Source organism: Globicephala melas, chromosome 3, assembly GCF_963455315.2.
Source record: "Globicephala melas chromosome 3, mGloMel1.2, whole genome shotgun sequence".
NCBI lineage: Eukaryota > Metazoa > Chordata > Mammalia > Artiodactyla > Delphinidae > Globicephala > Globicephala melas.
The window spans coordinates 168,811,963-168,834,395 of record NC_083316.1 but is presented as its reverse complement, the minus strand read 5'-3'; the positions used below and the strand labels follow the sequence as shown (position 1 = coordinate 168,834,395).

Here is a 22,433-nt window from a genome sequence, read left to right as displayed (position 1 = left end):
TTTAGGAACAAAATTTATTCCAATTTAAAACAGAATTCATTTCAGGAGAAAGGTATGAAAAGTCTATTTCCATCACATATCTCTGGATTAAGGGGTCAGGGCCCCGACACGCTGCCTGAACATGGACAGCTCCGGCCACAGGAGACTGGCACTGAGCCGACGGCGCCCGCCCCTCAGCCCGCACGGACAATACATGCATTTCAAATGACAAAAGGTTTAAAAACAGCATTTTTATATAATATTCTTTTTTAAATAGATTAAGGTTTAAATTGTCTGAAATCAGGACTGTTTAATATACAAGTGGGCGAGGTCACCCCCGCCAGCCGGCACGGCCCCTCACACCACTGGGGCGTTGGCACTCGGAGGGCAGTTCTGCTGGGTGACGTGACACAGCAGTGGGGGTAGGTTGGCACTCGGGCAAGCGCCTCGGAGGCGAGCGAGCCAGGCGGGGAGGTTGGGCACAGCAGCCGGGCTTGCCCCGGGATCTTGGCACTCCAGCCCCTCCGGAAGTTAACACTCTGGATGCGCCCCCCACCGCCTCCCCCTCGAGGGCCTGCCCCGGCTCCCTGTGCGTTGTGGGCCCCTGGGAGCCCACCGCCAGCGGCACCACCGTCCCCGGCCGCACGTCAGGGCTATGGCACAAACCCCGCAAGTGGACGCACGGCACCAGAGAGGGCCCTTCGGGTGGAGATGCCCAAGGAAAACAGGCCGAGAAGCCTGCCCCCGACCCTGGGCCCTGCGTATCAGGCACAGGAGGGAGGTGGGAGGCGGACGGACAGAGACAGGGCTGGTGTGGGGCTGGTCTGACGTGTGCGCTGTTTCTCTGCACTCCCTGGTCAAGGGCCGCCCTGAGCACTCACTCGCAGGGCCCAGGTACGCAGGGCAGGTGCGGGGCGCCACCGGCGGGCCACTCCCGTCACGTTGGTGCAAGAAACCAACCACACAAAACCAACCACTGCAGTGCTCGGCCCACGCCACATGAGACGGCCACTTCCTCCCCCCAGAAACCGGCCCTCAGGCCCTCGGGGAGGGCCCCTCAGTGCGTGGCCGTGGCCAGGCTGAGGGCCCACCTCCAGCTGCCACGAGCCCCGACAGCTCGGCTCCGGGCAGAGTGCAGGGCGGTGGGCATCTCCCAGCCACCCACAGCCCCGCCAGGGCAACCCTCCCTGCGTCTCTGCCTCTCGGGGACAGACCTGAGAAAATTCTGAAAGAAGTCCCTACCCCACCCTCACTGCTTCCAAACTGGGTACAAAATGGAACAAAACAAACAGTGGCTCCCAGTCCAAGCGGGCTTCCTCAGGGTTGGGGACCGAGCCCAGAGCCCAGGAGCGCTCCCAGCGGAAGACCCGGAGAACCACGCCCCAGGCCCCCGCGGCAGGCAGGGCTGTGAGACAGGGCCCCAGGGGCTGCTTTTTGTTTCCTCAAAAAAAAAGAAAAAATGGTTAGGCACTTCCCAGGGCGGGCAGCGGGGGGCGCCACCCACCCCCACGTCTTGGAGTCCGGGGCAGAAACCCGGCAACAGTGGTGAGGGCGTCAATAACTTAAACAAGAAAGAAAGAGAAGTCCCAGCCTCTGCGTCTCCACGCCTTCGGAGATCAGAAGAAAGCAGGCCAACAACTGTCCCCGGAGGCAGTGTCTCGCGCCGCTGGGGGCCAGGTCTCATCTCTGCCCGTCTTCTGTGGGTTCTCTTTTTTTTTCTTTTTCCTTTTTTGTTTTTTTTTGTTTTTTTTAGAAAAAAGCAAGCCACGAGTCAAGGCCAGAAAAAGGCGGCCTCTGCCACTGACAAAGATGAGAAGGTGCACGAGGTGTGTAGGAAGAAAGATGGACATCCCCTGATAACTGTGAAATAAAAACCATTTGTTTAAAAATATGAAAAAAGCCCGACTCCTGGGGCAGACTGGCGACCAGCAGGCGGCTGGCGGGAGTCCGCGCGGTCACACCAGGTTGTACTCCTTCAGGTTGAGCTGCAGGATGGTGTCCTTGACAGCGGCGAAGACGAAGCGGATGTTCTCCGTGTCGGTGGCGCACGTGAAGTGGGAATAGATGATCTTGTCACTGTCGGGGTTCAGGTCCACGAACATCTTCAGGATGAACTCCCGGGCGGCCTGTGCGTCCCGCTGCGGGCCTGGCGGAGGAGGGGGGAGGGGCGGGATGAGCCGAGGGAGCCGCGCAGCCCCCCTGCCCAGCAGCCCCTCACTCAGGCCCACCTGCCAGGCAGACCCACCTCCCACCTCCCTGGCTCCCGCCTCCTCTCTGTCCACCCCCCTCCCACTCAGGCATGTGTCCACAGCCCTGCTGCCCCCTGGCAGCCAGCCTCCTGCTCTGGCCTGCCGCCCACCCCACACCCTACCCCACCCCCACCCTCCACCCTACCCCACACCCCGACCCCCCCACCCTACCCCACACTCCCACCCCCCGGCCTCCCGGCTCCTCAGGCAGCACCTCCGGGAGACGCCGGGGAGGGAGTGGCAGAGCCCCGACTGCCCCCCAGGAGCGCCCCCAGGGGTCTCCGCGTGGGGGGGTGGGGATGGCAGGAGGGGTCCGGCTCACCCCGTATCCCCCGCGCCTCGCTCCTCCCCGTGCCCGGGCCCTGGGCAGGTGGGGACAGGCTGCCAGGCGGTGACCGCAGGGTGCCCCCTCCCACAGACGACGCTCCCCCGGGGGACACGAAGCTCTCTCCACCATCCAGGGCCCTGCGAGGCGCCTGCCGAGCTCCGGCCACACTAACTGCACCGCGGCCTCCGTGCGGCCTGGGAAACGCCGTCCTCGTGTCACTCCTGAGTCGCCAACGAGGCCACCGAGGCCCAGAGAGGGTGAGGGAGGCGCTGGCAGCGTCCAGGACAGGCCGCTAGGGCGGGCTCACCGTCGAACTCGGGGAAGTAGTCCACCAGGTGGGAGTGGAGGATCTTGTCCTCCAGCAGGTCCTTCTTGTTGAGGAAGAGGATGACGGACGAGTTCTGGAACCAGGGGTAGGTGACGATGGTCCGGAACAGTGCTTTGCTCTCCTCCATGCGGTTCTGAGGGGCAGGCAGCAGGTTGGCGGCAGGTCCCCCAAAAGGGCCTGTGGGCACCCCCCTCCCTGGGCCCAGTGAGGGCCTCACCTCGTTGTCCGACTCCACCAGCACTTGGTCGTACTCGCTGAGGGCCACGAGGAACATGATGGACGTCACGTTCTCAAAGCAGTGGATCCACTTCCTCCGCTCGGACCTCTGGCCCCCCACGTCCACCATCCTGCAGGGCGGGGTGCACGGGCTCAGCGCGGGGCTGCAGATGACAATGCCCACCCCCAGCACAGCCGCCTCTGCCAGAGCCACAGCGACCCCTGAGGCATCAGAGCAACGAGGGCCCCTCAGTCACCTGTCAGAGCCAGCAAAGCCGCAACACCATTAAGCCAGGAGAACACAGCACAAGCAGGGGAGGGGGGACCCCCGAGACAGCCAGGAGCCTGCTTGCCGAGGGAGGGGCCCTGGCCTACAGGGAGCGCCGTGGAGCGTGTGAGGCACAGACCCCGGTGGGGCTGAGCCGGGCGACCTCGGATGTCCCACATCTGGAAACCCGTCTCCCCTTGTTGGATACCACACGGCATCACCTATGAAATGCTGGAACCCACCCCAGCCACGGCGAGAGCAGGCTGCTTGTCCAGTGGGAGATGTCGGCACACAGATGCTGACACCAGGCGGGGCGGGGACACACTAGGGACAGCGCCCTGACCATCACGACTGGTGACAGGTCCCCGCTTCCTACTTGTGAGTTTCTTAAGTTTTCTTTGACGAGGAAGCCCTCTACTTTTTTTTTTCGGTACGCAGGCCTCTCACTGTTGTGGCCTCTCCCGTTGCAGAGCACAGGCTCCGGACGCGCAGGCTCAGCGGCCATGGCTCACGGGCCCAGCCGCTCCGCGGCATGTGGGATCTTCCCAGACCGGGGCACGAACCCGTGTCCCCTGCATCGGCAGGCGGACTCTCAACCACCGCGCCACCAGGGAAGCCCCAAAGCCCTCTACTTTTGAAGACGATGGCGAGAAAGAACAGCAGCCTGAGAAGGCAAGGGTCCCCGGGCCAGGCCCGTCCACAGCTGTTGGACAGTCAGGCAGCAGAGGCCAATCCGCCTGGCGGGGGTTTCTCAGAGGAGGTTCTAGCAAGCACAGGCAGATGGCGGATGTGCCAGGGTGACCTAGGGTATGGGAGGGGGGTGAGTGGACACCAGGCCCACCGGGCTGCCGCTGCCAGTCTGGGGAGCGCGATCGGGCCGACGGCGTCAGGGGCCACAGCCTTTCTGGAGCTGAGTCTCCCCAGTACAGCCAGGCGGGAACCTGGGCCTCCAGGGGCGGGGCGGGGGGGGGTCAGGTCTTTGCAGGAGGTCCATGTGGGACCAGGCTCAGGTCTCACACATCAGGCCAATCGCACTGTCACTGGATGCTGTGTGAGCTCCGATCAAGATGGGGGCACAAGCTCCCTGCCCGGGCCCCCGGCCTGCCCTCTGTAAGCCCTTGACCAGACAAGGGGTGGGCTGGCCAAGGGACAGTGGCGGCAGAGGTGCAGGGCCACTCTGCAGTGTGGACAGCAGCAGAGCGCACACACAGGCTTGGGGGAGGGGCGGAAAGGGAGGGGGGGAGGCGTTCTGGACAGAGGGCACAGTAGCTGCGGAGGCCAAGGTGAGGCCATGTGAGGGGACCCTGGAACGTGGGGTCGGGAGGAAGGCCAGTGATAGCCCCGGCCTGTGCCCTGCAGGCCTCTGAGGTCCCGGACCCCATCGAGAATCTGACCAAAAAAGAAGGAAACCGAAATGCTGAACTCTCACCAGAAAATGTACCATCAGGCATGTGCAGTGTGATGCCTACAACTCCTGAGGGTCCAAGGGCACCCCGGGGGCTCTGACAGGTGAGAAAGGATGGGGGGCCAGCTGGGGGCACCCAGACTCTCCCCCTCTCCCAGAAGCTTCTGCCTGAGAAATGCGGTCCCTGGGGCCAGAGGGCACCTCAAGGCAAACCCAACAGACTCCCTGAACGCCCCCGGGGCTGGTGCTTCAAGGCAACAGGGCAGGACCTCCACCAGCAGCGCTGCCTCTGGGGCCCCTGGGGTGGGCTCGCCCAGCAGAAGGGACCCCATGCAGTGGCGGGGAGGGAAGGCTCGCAGCCAGAGCAGGAATCCCACCCCAGAGCCTGGGCCTCAGAGCCCTGGGCGAACCGTGTCCCCCAGTCAGTCCCCCTGAAACCTGGGGACACAGCCTGATCTGGAAGCGGGGTCCCCGCAGATGGCACTAGTTCAGACAGGGTCACTCTGGAGCAGGAGCCCTGGATCCAGTGATCAGTGGAGTTACCGTAAGAAGGAAACATGGGCACAGACCCAGGGAGGGGCCGTGTGATGACGGACGCAGAGATGGAGCGAGGCTTTTACAAGCCAAGGGACGCCGCGGGCTGCCAGCACCCCCAGAGCTGGGGGGACGGAGCAGCTTCCCCTCACGCCCTCAGGAGGACCCAGCCCTGCCGACACCTTGACCTCGGAGCTCGGAGAGGATGCATTTCTGTGATTTTACGCTGCCCATCTGTGGTCATTTGTTACGGCTGCCCCGGGAAACACACTTGGCCTTGCCGCCTGGCAGCTCTGGACAAGCTGTGACCTCACGGGGTGGCGGGGCCCATCCTTGGGGACGGCCCTGAGTTCACTCTGGCTGCATGGGCTTCGGAACTGGGCCGCAGAGGGGTCTGGAGCCACCTTCCCCGGGGGCCCTCAGGCTCCTCCACCGCCCGCCTGGAGCACCCCTGCTCTGGCCTGGATTCCAGACCACCCGCCCGCCCATCCGCACGCACGCGCTGGCACCCTCCCCCCATCTGGGGCCCACGCGGAGCCCGCACCAGGAGGCCGTTGCCCCCGGGGCCGCCTCCATTCAGCCCTGCCAGCGCCACCAGGGCCTGGCTCACTCGGAAACCTGGTGACAGCCACGGACAAGGACCCTCTCTCGCTGCCCCACACCGGGGGCCGGGGCCGGGGGCACAGGTACCTGAAGATGATGTTCTCCAGGTCGAAGGGGTACTCGATGATGCCAGTGGTGGGCACGCGCACTCGCAGCACGTCCTGCTGGGTGGGCAGGTAGCCCGAGGTGGCGATGCGGTCCACGTCAGTCAGGTAGCTGCAACACAGCAGGCAGGGCCGCTCAGGCCAGCCCACGAGGGGCCTCCCGGCCATCCCAGGTCTCCTGAGCGCTGGGAGGGGCCCAAGCAGCCCAAGTACTTGGGACGAGAACGGACAGGGGCAAAATGAGGCTGCAGGGAACGCCTGGGACAGAACCCCGCCCCAGCTCTGAGGGACGGCTGTCCGGGGATGGGGACGGCGCCGGGGTTCCGAAGAGAGGCTGTGGGCTGGAGGGGTGGCTTTTCATAACCAAACCTGTCACTTTGGAATAGTTTGAGAGACACAGAAAAGGGGCAGAGAGACAACGGAAAATCCCCGCAGACACCCGCCTCCCTGCAGGGAAATCGCCCCGTCACGGCTAACGAGGCGCCATGCAGACCCTCCTCCGCCCAGGCCTGGTCCGGCCCCACTCACTACTTGGCAGAGTCCGAGAGCTGGTACTCCCGCCGGCGGTCGTAGCACTCCTGGATGCCGGGGTCGTTCCACAGCGTCTTGATGGCACTCACGTACCGGTGCTCGAAGGTGGTCACCTTCTCCACATCCACCTCCCGGATCAGGAGCGCGTTGGCCTGTGGGGCGAGGGGCAGGCCGGGATGCTCAGCGCCAGCACCCGGCAACCGACTCGGAACCATTGACTCCCATTTCCCATGAACACGCATCAGGACGACGCAAGGGCGACCGGCAGCGATCGCCCCCCAGTGCCAGGCCCCCAAAGGAAAATGCAGATGGAGGCAGCTCCCGGGAGCAGGGCCCACCCGGCCGCCACGCACCTCAGTCCCGGGGCACCCAAACAGGACAGAGGAACAAACACCACTGGCTGCCCCTGTGTTCCCATGCTGCAGGTGAGGAAACCGAGGCACAGAGAGCTGCTGTGACCTAAGAAGAACCTGCCCCCCGACTCCAAGCACACAGCTCCTGAAACCCTCGGGATCTCTGAAGGCATAGGTCCTCTCGTGTGCAGCCTGGGATGGGGTCTGGGGACCAGAGCAACCCACCAGGAAGGGGAGGCTGAGTTAATCATAACAGTCCAGTGGCCCAACGACTCATGCCCCTGGGATGGAGCCTCCACAGACCCTGGACCACAGGGCTCGGAGACCCGCTCCTAAAGAGCCTCGCTGAGACACACCACCCCAGAGACTCACACACGCGCACGCGCGCACGCGCACACACACACACACACCCTACACACACACACACACACACACACACACACACACACACACACACACACACACACACACACACACACACACACACACACACACCCCGCCGGGGGCAGAAGGCCCCCAGGAGACCCCCTGTCTCTCCTCCAGCCTGCTCCACATGCCTGTGCTCGGGATGGTCCCACCCACACGGCTGAGGGACTGGGGAGGGGACACAGCTGGGCAGAACCCCAAACAAGGAATGAGGGGGCCCCAGCCCAGGCTCTGGAACCCACCGGTCACCTCCCAGGGATGCTCTCCCGCCCCAGCCCCCGCACAACAGCGTCCTTCAGCCCCGCCTCACCCTCCCAGCCTCCCAATCTGGGCCAGGAGAAGCAGACACCAGCCCCAGAAAACCCCCAACTGCGGATGCATGTAGGCCAGGGACCAGACGTCTGTTTCTACGGCCACGCTGTCCCTGCTGCTGCAGCGAAAGCCGCCAGGGATGACGTGTAATCGAGTGGCCGTGGCCCGCGCCAGCAAGGCTGCACCTACAGAGACAGGCCTTAGTCTGCCAATCCCTGTTCCAGATGCCTCTGGACTTCCACGGTTAAAGTGGGGCCTGGACGCTGAGGGGCCTCAGCTGCGAGCAATCCTACGAACCAGAGGGTGAGAAGCTCCAGCAGGCCCTACATGCTCATTCCCACAGCCAGGCTGGCCGGGCCCCAGACCCAGTGCTGGGCCCCGTAGGGTCCCTGATGACCCGTGAACTGGGCATCAAGGCAGGAAGACACCAATATCAGAAATCTGGTTGACTGGCCTTCTTAAGCTTCCAAGTAAACAGACTAATTTAAATCCTATTGGACATACATGGTCCAATACACGGTGCCACGTGCCAGCCCAGGCAAACTGCTGGAGTTGAAAGAGAAGTCCCCGAAAACAGATCCACAAAAGCGAAGCCAAGGGAGGCCGCCAGAGAGAGCCCCCTGGTGCACGGCCGGGGCAACGCCGCTCGGACAGCAGGCAGGCAGCCCCTCTGGAAGGCGAACCGAGAGGTACCCTGGACCTCGCACCTCCACTGCTGGGGACGCGCCCAGGAGAAACCAGGACAGGCGTGCAAACAAAAACCTGCACACGAGTGTTCCAGCAGCATGTCCACGAGAGCCAGAAGAGTGGAAACAACCATGCGTCCGTCGATGGACGATGGACAAACCATGTGTCCCTCCACACAATGAGCATCATTCAGCCACAAAGAGGAGTGAGGCACTGACACTCGCTGCAACGTGGATGGACCCTGAGATCACGATGCTCAGTGAGAGAAGCCAGACACAGAAGGACACACGGGGTGTGATTCCATTGATGGGAAATGTCCAGAACAGGCAGATCCACAGAGACAGGGAGTGGGTTCCTGGTTGTCAGGGGCTGGGTTAGGCGTAGGGGAGGTGACTGCCAGTGGGGACAGGGTTTCTTTCTGGAGTGATGAGAACGTTATGGAATTAGAGGCAATGGTTGCACAACTCTGTGAATATGTTAAAAATGAGTAAATTGCACACTTTAAATGGGTGACTTGGTATGTACGTTTTCTCAATAAGCTGTTACTGAAGGAAATAAGAGAACGTGCCACCCCCGGGGGGCACAGAGGGCCTGATACAGTGCGTGGAGTGCCTGGTAGGACGCTGGCCCGCAGAGGGGGCCAGGACTCACTCTGCCCCCTGTAGGACGCCCCGCCGCGCCCGGCGCTCCCGCCCGGGCCTCACCTTGTTCTGCTCGTACTTGTAGAGGATCTTGAGGGTCTCCATGGCCCGGATCATGGCCTGCATGGCGGTGAAGATGTTCTGGTACACCAGCTTGGTGAAGCCCCGCTTGTCCTCCTCCGAGTAGCCCGCCCCGTGGATGATGCGCATCTGCTTGATGAACGTGCTCTTCCCGCTCTCACCCGTGCCTGCAAATGGCCCAGTGAGACCCAGCGGGACCGGACCCGCGACCCGAGCCGTGGGCTCGCCGCACCCTGCACACGAGAAGCCCCGCCCACGAGGAGCCCCGAACACGCGGAGTCCCGCCCACGAGGCTCGAGGTGGGGATGCGCCTGGCCAGCCGCTGCTGCCTGGACAACAGGGCGGGCCGCGTCCTCCCACGCACACCCTGTCTACAGGGGCCGCCGAGGCTCAGAGGAGGTCGGGACAACAACGTGGGCAGGGACGGGAAGGGAGCAGCCGCGGCACCTGCGGCAACTTCGGTCTGAATTCAACTCTGGCCACAGCCGAGGAACTGGAGGCCAGGAGCAGTGAAGTGTCTCCCCCAGATGCTGCCACCCCCTTAACTGGTCACGTGACGAGCTCCCTTGTCCCACATGCCCTCATGTGACAACGTCCCGCCAACCCACGGCTGTTCTAATCAGAACAGCTTTCCTTCAGGGCACGAGTTTGGCATCTGCGTCGAGGCCACGCTGGGCCTTCGCAGGGCGCCGGGCCATGCCCCCCACAGTCCCCAGCAGCCCCTGAACCTGTACCTCACCCAACCTCACGCCACCCCGAGACCGAGCGTGACTCTGGCGCTTGAACAGCCCCAAGGCCCACGTCCCTGTCAGCCCAGAGGCCCTTTGGGTGCCCGGGGCCCCTCCCCTCTCTGTCCCACCACCCTCCAGGTGTCAGGTGTCAAGGCCCCACCTCAGAGAAGGGCGCACGGAGTCTCCGGGATCAAGGGCTGGCCAGCCCCACCCGGCACCAGCGCTGCGGCAGGAGGGAGGGCTCCTCTCCTGCTCCAGCCTCTCACCGCCCTGTCACCCTCTAAGCGGCAAAGCTGTACCCCCACTTTTGTTCACCTCCACACGCAGGGACTGCATTTTAGTGGCTTTAATGTGCCCACAAATCTCTGGGATGTCTTCCGTGCAGAGGGGGAGCCTGACCCTTCCCGGAGGGCGGGCTGGACTCAGTGCCTCCCTCCCAACCAGAAGAATCTGACCAAGGATGGCCTGTCACTTCCAAGACGAGTCACGGGGCTCCCCGTCCTCTGTAGGACTTTCGCGGGGGCCGGGGGGCAGCGCCGTCCCTGAGGGCCCATGTGGGCAGGAGCCATGTGAGGGGCCACCCTGGAAGCGGCTTCTCCGGCCCCACTGGGCCTTCAGATGAGGCAGCCCCGGCCAACACGTGCTCTACAACCTCATAAGGGACCCGGAGCCAGAACCCCCACGACTCCTGACCCTCAGAATCTGCCTGTGTGCTATTTTCAGCTACTAAGTTACAGGGTGGTTTTATTGCACAGCGGGAGAGAACTTCTACAGCCTAAGGACGCATGGCCTCAAACCCCTACTTGATAACCAACACAGGTCCCCACTCACCCATGCACTGAAGCCCCCAGGCCCCCTCTTGGGGACTCAGAACCCCCCAGACTCGCCCCAGCCCGCCTGGGCTCATCCTCCCCACCCTGTCTCAGAGTCACCTGTGTCCCCCACCCCAACGAAGGGGCCTGAGCTGCGTCCTGCCCTGCACGCCATCCGGCTCACAGCCACCAGTGCCGTGGGCACAGGGCAGGCAGCTCCCCTCTGCACTGGGACCCATCACCGCTGCCTTTCAGGGAGTCTCTCTCAGGCATCTGCTGCCTGCCTCCTTGCCCGGGAGCTCCCGGAGAAGACATGGGTTCTGAGCGGCCTGCAGTGACCACACCATCCTGCAGCAGGAGGCCCTCCGCCCGCGTCTGAGTAACTGACCACGGATGCCTGAGCCCACCTGGGGAGACAGAGCAGAGGCCGCCTCACTGCAGCTGCCCCTTTCTAGGACCTCCATCAAGGCACTGGGTCCTTTTACGAATAAAAGAATACGACTCTGGTTCTGTCACCGAGTGGTAACTACGCCAATGCCACCTTCCATCCCACTGCTGCCGCAACATCAACCAGAGGCCAGGCGCCCACTCCCACCAAGGCCCCACCCCAGCTCTGAGGCAGGAGGGGCGAGGACCCCATGTGACCCCACACCTCCCTGAGGGGTCCACGCACTCCTCCCTCGTTGCAGGAGGCGGGGTGAGGGAGGGGAGGCGACACACAGGAATGCCATGCCCTGCGTGGTTTCCTCTGGACCAGGGTCCCCGCAGCACTGCTGACACTGGGGCCGGCCCGGGCACTCTGGGGTGTTGAGCAGCACCCCTGGCCCCGCCCCCTCAATGCCAGGATCCCCTCAGTGTGACACACAGACATCCCCAGACACTGCCCAATGTCCTTTGGGGGCAGGAACCCCCAGGTGAGAACCCCTGTTTTTGACACTATGCTACTGTAAAAAGATACGTGCCCTGCTGGTGTTTGGAAGGGCCTCTCACCAGAAACATCAGACCAGTGGCCACTAAAGCCCAACCCCCTGCAGCCACAGGTCAGCTGAGGTGGAAAAGGGCAGCCACTCAGGCCCCGGGGCGCTGCCCCTTGAGTCCACCCCCCTGAACTGCAGGAGGGGCAAGAGAGCTGCCCGAGCACAAGGGCGCGGGGAGATCCAGAGAGAGCCTGCTGACTTCAGACCACAGCCAGCGTCTCCAAAACGGGTGTGCAAAGGACAGGCAGCCCCCCCAGAGCTCCCCAGAGGCAGCGCAGGACACCGAGGGTCTCACACACGTGCACGCGCCCGTGCCAACAACCAAGGGACAGCGGGTGTTCACGGAGGAGCCGTGATCACCGGCCAGAGAGTGGCCGAGGGAGAACGGGGGACGCCCCGGTGCCCAACACAGACGACGCAGCTGGGACACGCCCCGAAAACCAAGAAACGGAAGACGGACCCCTCGGAAGCCGGAAACACAACTGGCCCTGGAGACGTCGGAGGTCCTGGACGAGGCACATGGCCCGAACCCTGCTGGGGGCAGAGGAGCCGCTGCGAAGACAGCACCGCGATCAAGTGCAGGAGCAAAAGGCACTAGTGAGGTGAGGGGGTGGTGACGGGGCGGTGACGGGCCTCACGAGCGATCATGTCGCAATCCACGTGTCAAGTACTCACGTGCACCCCTTAAATCACACAACACGCGTGGCAGTTACGTCTCAATAAAGCTGGGGGAGAACGCAGCAAAAGGGACACCCTGGGGACAGTGTGGCCCAGGAGGCGGGACAGTCAGTGACCCCGCCTGGGCCATGCCACCTTGCCAGGAAGGACAGAGAAAGGAGGTTGTGGAGGTGGCGGCTGCAGAGGCCGGGCCCCCGGAGGAAAGCCCCACGAGCCGCACGTCGAGGGTGGCGTGTCACCTGTGCTCAGGGCCAACAGCGACTGAGTGACAGGTGCCAGTCCCAGCAGGCACCTCCCGGCAGAGCTGTGGGTGGAAGGCCGGAGCTGCGGGCCCTGGGCTCTGGAACCGGCAGGCCCAGCTGGCCAGAGCTCGGCCACCACTGGCCAGGGAGGGAGGGAGGAAAGGCTCCGGGGGATGCAGAGCCGCCACAGCGTCCTCTCCAGGTGCCCACCCCCTGGCCCAACTCAGCACACATGCTGCCGGCACCCAGTGCCGGGAGCTGGGACCCGGGCCCCCCAACACGCCCAAGCCAACAGCCTCCTGCTCAGAGAAGTCTCGGGGTGCGAGGCCCACCTGGACCTCACGGCCAGGCCTATCTGCTGTAGCCACTGCCCGGGGGTCCCTGGCAGCTCCAGCTCATCCTGCCCCGCCCTTGGTCAGTTCCCCCTGAAGATCTGGTCATGGGGACTTCCCTGGTGGAAGATTCCACGCTCCCAATGCAGGGGGCCCAGGTTCGATCCCTGGTTGGGGAACTAGATGCCACATGCATGCCACAACTAAGAGTTCGCATGCCACAACCAATAGTTCGTGTGCCGCAACTAAGAGTTCGCATGCCACAACTAAGGAGCCTGGGAGCCACAACTAAGGAGCCCACGTGCTGCAACTAAGGAGCCCGCAAGCTGCATCTGAGACCCAGCGCAACCAAATAAATATCTATTAAAAAAAAAAACCTTCAACAGCTGCCCCCCAGGGAGAAGAGCAAGGCCCCCCTCAAGCAAGACCGTGTGAGACCCCATGATGGGCCTCGTTCTAGCCACGCACCTGCACAGGTGCAGAGGGCACCTACCGCCACACCCCCTCCCAGCGAGGACGCCGAGTGGCCCCAGGTCCTGGCTGTACTCAGACTCCGAGCTCGTGTCTGTGGGTCCCCTGGCCCCCACTGTCCCCCACAACGCAACCGGCCCAACCTTGCACGAGGACAGCCGTGGCACTGCGGCCCAGGGCCGGCGCGTGACACCACTGTTCACGTCGCCCACGCATCAGGCCCTGCCCCTCCCGAACGCCACCCCAACTCCCTGCACAGAAACCCAAACTCACGTTTTCCAGGAAGGGCCCCAGTGCCCCCAGCGCCCCACCTGCTCCTGGCCTGCTGCTCCCGTCTGTCCCTGCTGGGAGCCAGCTCCCCGAGGGCGGGGCTCTGCCAGCAGCCTCACACCCAGCCCCAGCACAGGCCCGGCCCGCAGAAGTCACCGCACACATTTTTCCCGAATGAACCAAATGAACTCGGCCCCAATCCACAGTCCCGGTTCTGTCACGTGTCCCCCTCAGGTCCTCTGCATCCCCTGCCCTAACTCCAAGAATGGGGGCACCACCCATGTGAGGGGTCCTGCCCCTGGGGGCCTGGCAGGGGCCAGACAGCACAGCGGGGCCGGGAGCCTGCAGGACGATCTCTGGGCGTGCTCAGTGGCATCACCAGTTGCCCAGCTGAGACTAACTGGAGAAGAGGAAGGAGGAGAGCAGCCCCATCCCTGCGACAGAGGGAGAAAGCCACTGTCTCGCCTGCACGGTCGGCCAAGATCTAGGACCGCAGACCGGGAGGAATTATGTCTGAGCCCAGGCAGCCACTCCTCAAATGTGGGAGAGAAGAGGGGCAGGGAAAGGGCCTGGAGGACAGGAAGGATGGTGCTGGTCCGACATCATCCCAGTGGGACTCAAGGTGTGCAGGATCCATGGCCCCCGGGGCAAGTGGCCACGATCTAGCAAGAGAACACTAGTGTCAGAAGCTGGGGTTCAGGGCTGCCGCCCAGCCATCCCTAATTCTAGAATGTGGGCAGTGAAGCCAGGAACCCCAGGACCACAGGAGGCCCAGGCGAGAGCACTGCCGGGGATCTGGGCTCCTGGAAACACAGCCCGGAAATCCAACATGGCCCCGAGCTGTGTCAACAGGTCCAAGATCAAAGAGGCACGACGACCTTCTGCTGGAGAAAGTGCAAACACCTCGTGCAGCCAAGGAAGGCAACTGCACGCTCCCCTCGCCCCCGCTCATCCATTCATTCAGTGGTACATCTATCACCCCACCTCCTGCTGGACAAGTGAAGGAGCTGAGGCACAGAGAGGTCAAGAAGCTTCGCTGAGGTCACACAACCAGTAACTGTCAGACCTCAACAGGCTAAGGTCTTCGGGCTTCACGTCCGTCCATCTCTTCGTGGTCCACGGTCACCGCCACCCAGGGAAGTGAGCGAATGTGAGAGCACCGGGGGAGCTCTCCCGGGCCAGCCACGGGCCTTTCAGAGACACCGCAGCAGCGGGCGCCAGCGCAGACAGGGGCCAGGAGGGAGGACAACAGGGCAGACCTCGGGACTCATCCCTTCATCTGACCTCCACACCGTGGCCGCTAAGTCAGCAGGTCCAGCGTCCCCTGCCCAGGTGACTCCAGGCGCAGACACTGGTCCCCTGGGCCAGCCCCCCTCTTGTCCCACGTGCCAGGTCCTAGTGCAGCGCTTCCTGAAGCCTAACGCTCAGGAGTCGGGGAGACTGGTATGAGCCCCAGTCCTGCCCAACCCTGCCGTGCAGCCCAGCTGCCCAGCCTGGGGGACGGGAAGGCCCCCACCCACCTGTCGAGGCTCAGCAGAGAGGACCAATGGGGCAGAGACGGGGTGACCCGCCTCCGTGGGGGGTCTGACCTTTCAGCTCTACGCCAACCGAGGTCCGTAAGCAAACCTCCTTGGCAGGCGCTGGGATCAGATCAGGAAACGAGAGGCCCAGCCCTGAGGGCCAAGCTCCGGAGACCCCACCGCAAGACAGGGAGGTCCCCGCTCGGCCGCAGAGGGACTGCCAGCCAGCGCGATACCGTGAATAAAGACAAGGGCACAGACGGCACTCCCCAGTTTGACATGCGTCGCCCCCACTGACCCTCCCACAGTCCGGGAGTTGGGGGACGCTCTCCTTCCACAGCAGGGAAACCCGAGGCTCGGGAGGCACGGGGACTGAAATCCCACCGCGCTCTCCAGCTCGGTCCTGGCGGGACCCGCCTCCCAAGCGCTGCCGGGGCAGCCTGTCAACCCGGGTAAAGCCCTCCGTCGGGAGAGCAGTGACCACGGGAGGGCACAGCGCCTCGCAGGTGTTGCGGCCTTCCCCCCAACAGTGCTGCAGGCGGGGAGCCGAGGCTGTGCTCGCTCTGGAGCACCCCCAAGCCCACTCACGAGGCCTCGGGAGGGCGGCAGCTGCGAGCTGTGCCCCTGAGTCCCTGTCTGTCCACGCATCACAGCAGAGGGCCACCAGCAGTGGCAACGGGCCCCGGAGCAGGGAACCTCACGTCCAGGCAGGATGTGAGGATGCCCTAAGTCGGGGCGCCCAGTCACCCCCATTCGACCTGCTTGAGGGAACTGAGTTCAGTTAGCCAATCAAAGTCACCCAGCAAACATCTCAGGTCCGCAGGGCTCTGTGCTGGGCCATGGGGTGGCAGGGCCTGCCCCGGAGCGGGGATGTGGTGGGGAAAACGAGGGGCAGACACCTTGGTAGTGACCCGCCAGGCGCCCCACGCCTGGGCCAAGGGCAGAGACCGCGGCCACCCGGGAGCAGGGGGCTGGGGCGCATTGGCACAAACTCCCCAGCCAGCAAGCCTGTGGCCTGGGGCCCGGTTCTGAGAGCAGCTGGAGTTCCGCCAAAAACTAACCCCGCACGCGGGTGCCCCCGAAGCCCGTGGAGATGCCCCAATCCCGTCCACAGACACTGGGCTGACAGGCCCCGCGGCTCACTGTCCTGATGGGAGAGGAGCGCCCTATGGGGACCAGAGATGGCCGTTCCCCCTGAGTGCAGCCCAGCTCCGCACACCCGGCCCAGACCAGACCCGCCCACCCAGGGCTGGACTTTGCCCCCAAGGCCCTCCGAGGCAGAGGAGGGACAAACGGGCTCCCATCCCTCCTGCCAGGGGTCCCCACTCGGCTCTGTCTGCAGCTGCTCCAAACTCCCAGCCCAGGAGTAGCAGTGACTGCGACCTGTTCTCAGGCCGCAGGGAGAAGGGCTCCACCACAAAAATCAGAAAGTGAAACCTTTTGTGGTTAAACATCCGAGGCTCTCAGGCAGCGACCAGCGCAGCTCAGCAGAGGCCGGGAAGCATCTGTGCACACGGAGTCCGGAGCCCAGGGACACACGTGGCGAGGCCGTGCTCGGGCCCAAGGGGAGGGAGATTCCCACTGGCCTGGCACGCAGGACACCGAGGGAGAGGGGCTCTGACAGCAAGTCTGGGCTCCTGCACCTCCAGGGATGGCGCCCACCCTTTCAGTGACACAAAATTTCATCTAACTTTTAAGCCCCTGAGACTCATCCTGGGGTGGGCCACGAGCGGTGGCCCAGGGCCCCAGGTGCTTCCAGCCATCAGGGTCTGCAGGGGACAGGCAGGGCCACCGCCAGGAGCCACGGCCACGTTCCACTCGCGCCTCCAAGCAGGGCAGGCGCACCCTTCCCGCCGGGGCCACCACACCCCAGGCCGGATTCCGGCCCTTTCTACCGCCCTCGGGGCCACAGCGGGCTGGACAGGAAGCCTGTGGAACTGACCGCCCTGCTTTATTTAGAAATCCCGGAGCCACTCAGCTCCTGGACCGGCACTTCCTGCGGTAGGCCTCGGTTCTCAAGGGGAAACCTGTCCTAAGGAATGGACGAGGGGCCTCCTCGGTTGTTCTCTGTTGAGTGGCAGAAACGCGGGGGGCAGGGGACTGCACCTGCACCAGGAGGGATCACGGGAGGCAGAAGCCGGCGGGCCTGCCCGGGACCCCCACCGGAGCTCCTAACTGGGCCTGGGGGTCCTCTTCCGTAAAGTGGGAGAGCAACGTCGAGCCGTGGGGATCCCGGTGTATCCGCTGCAGGGACGCTCACTACCCCCATTCCTCACCACAGACGACTGTGAATGAGGATGTGGCCTGGAGTAACAGGACCAACAAAACCGAACACATCTATCACACATGTTTGTAGACATATTGCGTGTTGACGGCACACACGTATGTGGCTCTGGACCGTAGTGACAAAAGCATTCACCTTTCAAGCACCCACAAAGCATCTGACAAAACAAGCGAACACCGATCACATACCGGCTCTGCAACACGCATTTTACACTGTGTGCTGACACGGGGCAGGGGGGATTCTGCCCCCGGGGGACACTGGGCCACAGCTGGGGATGTCTGTGGTTCTCATGACTGGGGGTGCTCCCGGCATGGAGTGGGTGGGGCAGGGATGCTGCTCGGCACCCCCCGGCTCCCAGCACGTCCCCTGGAGCTCCGCCTGGCATTCACAGCCGCCCTCCTGGTGTCATAAACCTTCACCTTGGACCCCCAAGCTCTCATCTTCCTATCTGCCCCCATGCCTAGGACTTAATAGCTTCCCAGGAGGGTGCAGACTCCCTGTTCTGCAAGCCAGCGGAGGGAGGGGTGGGACCTCAGACCCAGGTGCTCCTGCAGCCAACAGCCCGCACCCATGGGTGGGCGCTGGGCACATCCAGATCCCCTGCAAGGCTCCTCAGCCCCAGCCCAGGGAGACCAGAGACACACAGCAAGGCTGCAAGATCACAGGCCACCGACCCGTACCCTTGAACCCCACGTCAATCTGGAGCCTGGGTGCACACAGGGCAGGCAGCAGGGGCGTGCAGAGGTTCATGCAGCCCCCAGCCCCCAGGCAAGGCCGACTGTCTGGTAACATTAACATGCTGGTAACTTCTCAACCCCCCTCTGAAAATAAATTCTACCTCTGTTGGTGTAAGGCAGCCAGGGCCATGCTGTCCTCCCAGGTGCCACTGGGACCCCACTGCAAGTTTCCTCCAAACTTTACCGTTACTCTCTGCCTGTCTTTTCTGCAAAGATGGCCCATTTTATAGCCTTTAGGTAAAGTGGAACGTTTGGGAAAAAAAACAGGGAAGGTATTTTAATCAAAGGGAGGACCCAGAGGGTCCCCACAGGCGGGAGGAGCGAGGCAGTCCCTCCAAGACCCATGGCCTCCAGCGACTCACCGCCGCCGACCCTGCACCGTCCTGCGGGTGGACCCCTCGGTGGCAGACCCCTCTTCCACCAGGGGCCCATCACAACAGCATTTCCAACCTTCCCCACAGTGCAGGAATGCAGCAGAGCTCCGGAGAAGGCAGGGCAAGGGCTTCGCTTGTGTAAACGACCTTCTTGCCTTTGACTGCGGAGGTAAGTCCTCCAACAACCCTTATTTGGGGTGACAACAGCTTGCCGACTGCTGGGCCGACTAGTTCCGTGCAACAGGTGCGCAGTGGGGGAGATGGAGACTTGGACGGGAATCCTCTCCAGGACGGGGAAGAGGACACAGGAGACCCGGCTCCCACTCGGACGTAAGGAGAGGGGCCGGACGGAGACGGTTGCTCCGTCAGGGCTCCACCCGCCCCGGCCCCAAGAAGAGAGAAAAGGCTGTCTTCTCCCCCACAGATTGCTCTCCACTGGGGAGGGACATGGGTTTTCCGACTGGCCTCAGGGAACAGGGGCTGCAGGGAACAGGGCTCCACCTGGTGGGAAAAGTAGAGAAGGGATGCCAGGAGGCAAGGGGTGCGTCTTGTGGATTACAGCCCAAAGGTCTGGCCCTGAATAGATGCTGGGGGCAGCGAGGGGGCACACCTGTTGGGGGCAGGGATGGAGGACCAGTCCTGTGCAGGGAGGAGGCTTGTCTCCTGAGAAGGGGTTAGAAGGCAGGCCCTCAAGGGTTTTGGGGGCCCGAACGGGACAGCAGAAGCAGAAGCTGGCCCTGCAGGGATCAGGGGCTGGGCAGCAGAGGCACGGACTGATCCCAAAGGGTCCTGGGGACCCCGCCTGGACAGCAGAGACAGGGGCTGATCCTGAAGGAAACTGGGGCTTGATCTGGACAGCTGAAGCAGGCGCTGACCCTGCAAGGACTGGTGACCTGCCACGGACAGCATAGGCGCGAGCAGATCCCGAGGGTCTGGGGCGCTGATGTGGACAACAGAGGCAGGGCCTGGCCCCTCTGATGTCAGGGACTCAACCTAGACAACACAGGCTGCAGAGATCGGATGGCCCAGAGGTGGACAGCACAGGTAGGCAAGGGCTGACCCCGCGGGGGTCGAGCCCGCTCTGGACAGCACGCAGGGCCGTGGCCAGTACGCAGGGCCGCCCCGCCCGCCCGCCACGCGCACCGCCGGCCCGAACCCCGCAGGCCCGGCCCCACTCACCGAGCAGCAGTAGCTTGAGCTCGCGCCGGGCGTCGCGCTTGTCCCGCCGCAGCTGTTTCTCGATCTCGGCGTTGATCCGCTTGGACTCCTTCACCTCATCGCTCAGGCAACACGCCATCATGGACTCCAGAGTCATCGTCCCGGCCCCGGCCCCGGCCGCCCGCCGGCCGCCCCCGCCACCGCCCCCCGGCCGGCCCGGCCCTGGCCCCGAGCCGCCCTGGCCGCGCCCGCCCGGCCCTCGGCGCTCGGCCCCTGGGCCGGCGGTCCGCCTCGGCCGCCTGAGAGCACCGGTCCCGTTCAGCCGCTGGTCCCTCCCGGCCACCCTCCACCCGCGCCGCCACAACCGCTGGCGCCGCCGCCGCCGCCAACCGCAGCCGCCGCGACCGAGCGACAGCGCCTCACAACCTAACAAGCGCGCGGACAGCGCCGACGGGCAGGCGGCACGGCCAATGGGAGTGGGCGGCGGCCTGCGCGCCCGCCGCGGGGGCGGGACTAGCGGTCGGGATGGGCGGGGCGTCGCGCGGGCGGGGCGGGGTGGGGCGAGGCGGGCGCGCCCGCGGGTTTGGTTGCGCCGACGTGGGAAGGGGGACGCGCAACCGGGAGCCGGGCGGGGCCGCCCGGGATTGTGGGAATGTGGAGGACTCGTCAGGCTGGCTCGGCTCCGCTCGGCTCCGCTCGGCCCCGCTCGGCCCCGCTCGGCCCCGCTCGGCCCGGCGGCTCTCTCGGCCCCGGAGCGAGAAGTTCGGACCCGCAGCTGCGGTCGCGAGGCTGAGCGACCTAGGCCCAACGTGAGGCACTGGGGTACCAGCCCTCACGGCCTCCTGGGGCGCCCTGGCATTACCTGACCGGAAACGAACCTTCGTCTCCGTTCTTGGAACAAATATTAATGGAACGTCTTCTCTATACCAGGCCTGGGCTTAGCATTAATACAGAGCCTGCTATATGCCACGTATGGGACGAGCATTAATGGAGTACCTGCTGTATATCAGGCATGGACCAGCCATTAATGTAGTGCGTGCAGTATACCGGGTATGGACCAGCTTTTAATGTAGTGCCTACTGTGTAACCAAGCATTAATGCAGTACTTGGTATATACTGGGCAGGAAACAAACATTAGTGGAATGCCTACTGTAAACTGGGCATGGACCAGGCATTAATGCAACACTTGCTATATACCAGGCCTCGACCAGGCATTAGTGCAGTGCCTGGTATAATTCCGGGCAGGGAACAAGCATCAATGAAGCACCTACTATAAACCAAGTACTGCCGGGTTCATATGGGAGCATAGCCACACCCATTCATTTAAGGAGCTTGGCTACTTTCACCCTGCACCGGCAGACCTGCATAGTTGCAACAGCCCTAAAATATTTACCATCTGGCCTCTTCCAAAAGGAGACCTAGAAGGAGGCCTAAACACAGGAAGCTCCATGTGTTTTGAATGACAGAAAAAGAAAAAAGCCTGAAATGGAGACCCATTTCACAGATGAAGAAACTGAGGTGCCCTTATGCACAGTTCCCTGACGATGGCACTCCTCCCAGCCATGACCTGGCCACAACACCCACCCGCTCTCCACCTGGCCCTGCCCAGATCCCATCACAAACCTTCCAAGCTGCACCTTGACACTCTGTGCTCACCTGTCTTGAGATAAGGGGAGAAGGGAGGGTCAAAGTCTCCATTTATCAGTTGATTGGGACTGAGGAAAGTTTGGTTTCTTGAGACACTCATCTTGGGGGCTTCCATCCCCACCCCAACTGGACACGCAGCCGGAGCAGGGACCGCTGAGGTCCCCCAACCAATAGAGGAAAGTTCCACTTGAACAAAGAACCCACAACCAGGGAACCTGAACAAAAACATTGGTCTTGGCTCCAATGTCCCCCTCCTCCAGGGGAGGTCAGGCCAGGTGTTCCCTGAGCACCCCTTCTGATGACACCCACACCCCACCCCGGCACCACCCTGCTGGACTTCCCCAGGCCCTTTTCATGGGCTGAAATCACCTGCTTTCTTCCCTTACTGTCCTGTTCCCTCCCCACCATATTGTAGGGTATCTATGTCCTGATCACTGCTGCATCTAGACCCCAGCCTGGTACACAGTAAGTGCTCAGACACGCTGGCACCTGGGACCTGGGACACTTTGCTGCAGTGCTTGCACTTGGAAAAACGTCTCCTCGGGCAACAAAATACAAAGAAACCATAAGGGAACTAAAAATAACTGTGTGCATGCTCAGTTGGGGCAAATTATGGACAACAAAATACAAAAAGACCAAAAAACCCAACTGTCACTTCTTTTTTTTTTTTTTTTTTTTGGCTGTGTTGGGTCTTCGTTGCGGTGCACGGGCTTCCCATTGCGGTGGCTTCTCTTGTTGCGGAGCGTGGGCTCTAAGCGCTTGGGCTTCAGTAGTTGCGGTGCATGGGCTCGGTAGTTGTGGCTTGCGGGCTCTAGAGAGCACGCTTGGTAGTTGTGGCGCACGGGCTTAGTTGCTCTGTGGCATGTGGGATCTTCCCGGACCAGGGCTTGAACCTGTGTCCCCTGCGTTGGCAGGTGGGTTCTTAACCACTGGACCACCAGGGAAGTCCCAACTGTCACTTCTGAAGACCCGGAAGCAAAAGCAGGGTGTCAGGAGCAAAAGCAGGATACTGTGCAGGCCCACTGCACACTACACCACCAAAGGGGTGGGCAGACCACCTAAGTCACCTCTCTGGCCCAACCGCTGGACACACCCCTACCCTCACCTCATATAGGGAACCAGCTCGTTCCCCCCTGTCCCACCAAGGGAGTGAAC

General features: G+C 63.1%; 1 protein-coding gene across 1 annotated transcript; it reads right to left on the bottom strand.

Moving 5' to 3' along the window:
• Window positions 1–19,819, bottom strand: GNA11 (G protein subunit alpha 11). The gene is made up of 7 exons (XM_030845701.2): window positions 19,653–19,819; window positions 9,028–9,212; window positions 6,543–6,697; window positions 5,998–6,126; window positions 3,102–3,231; window positions 2,864–3,017; window positions 1–2,125 (listed from the first exon to the last, which is right to left on the bottom strand). The coding sequence occupies exons 1-7, from the start codon at window positions 19,786–19,788 to the stop codon at window positions 1,935–1,937; spliced, it is 1,080 nt and encodes a 359-aa protein (XP_030701561.1). The 5' UTR covers window positions 19,789–19,819; the 3' UTR covers window positions 1–1,934.
• Window positions 19,820–22,433: the final 2,614 nt, after the last annotated feature.

Bases quoted from the DNA above. Each gene is read 5' to 3' on its own strand.
- GNA11 (XM_030845701.2), bottom strand. From the start codon at position 19,788: ATGACTCTGGAGTCCATGATGGCGTGTTGCCTGAGCGATGAGGTGAAG. The intron at 9,213-19,652 runs GTGAGTGGGGCC...GGCCATTTGCAG, and splicing joins GCTCAAGCTACTGCTGCTCG to GCACGGGTGAGAGCGGGAAG. The intron at 3,232-5,997 runs GTACCTGTGCCC...CCCGCCCTGCAG, and splicing joins CTGGAGAACATCATCTTCAG to GATGGTGGACGTGGGGGGCC.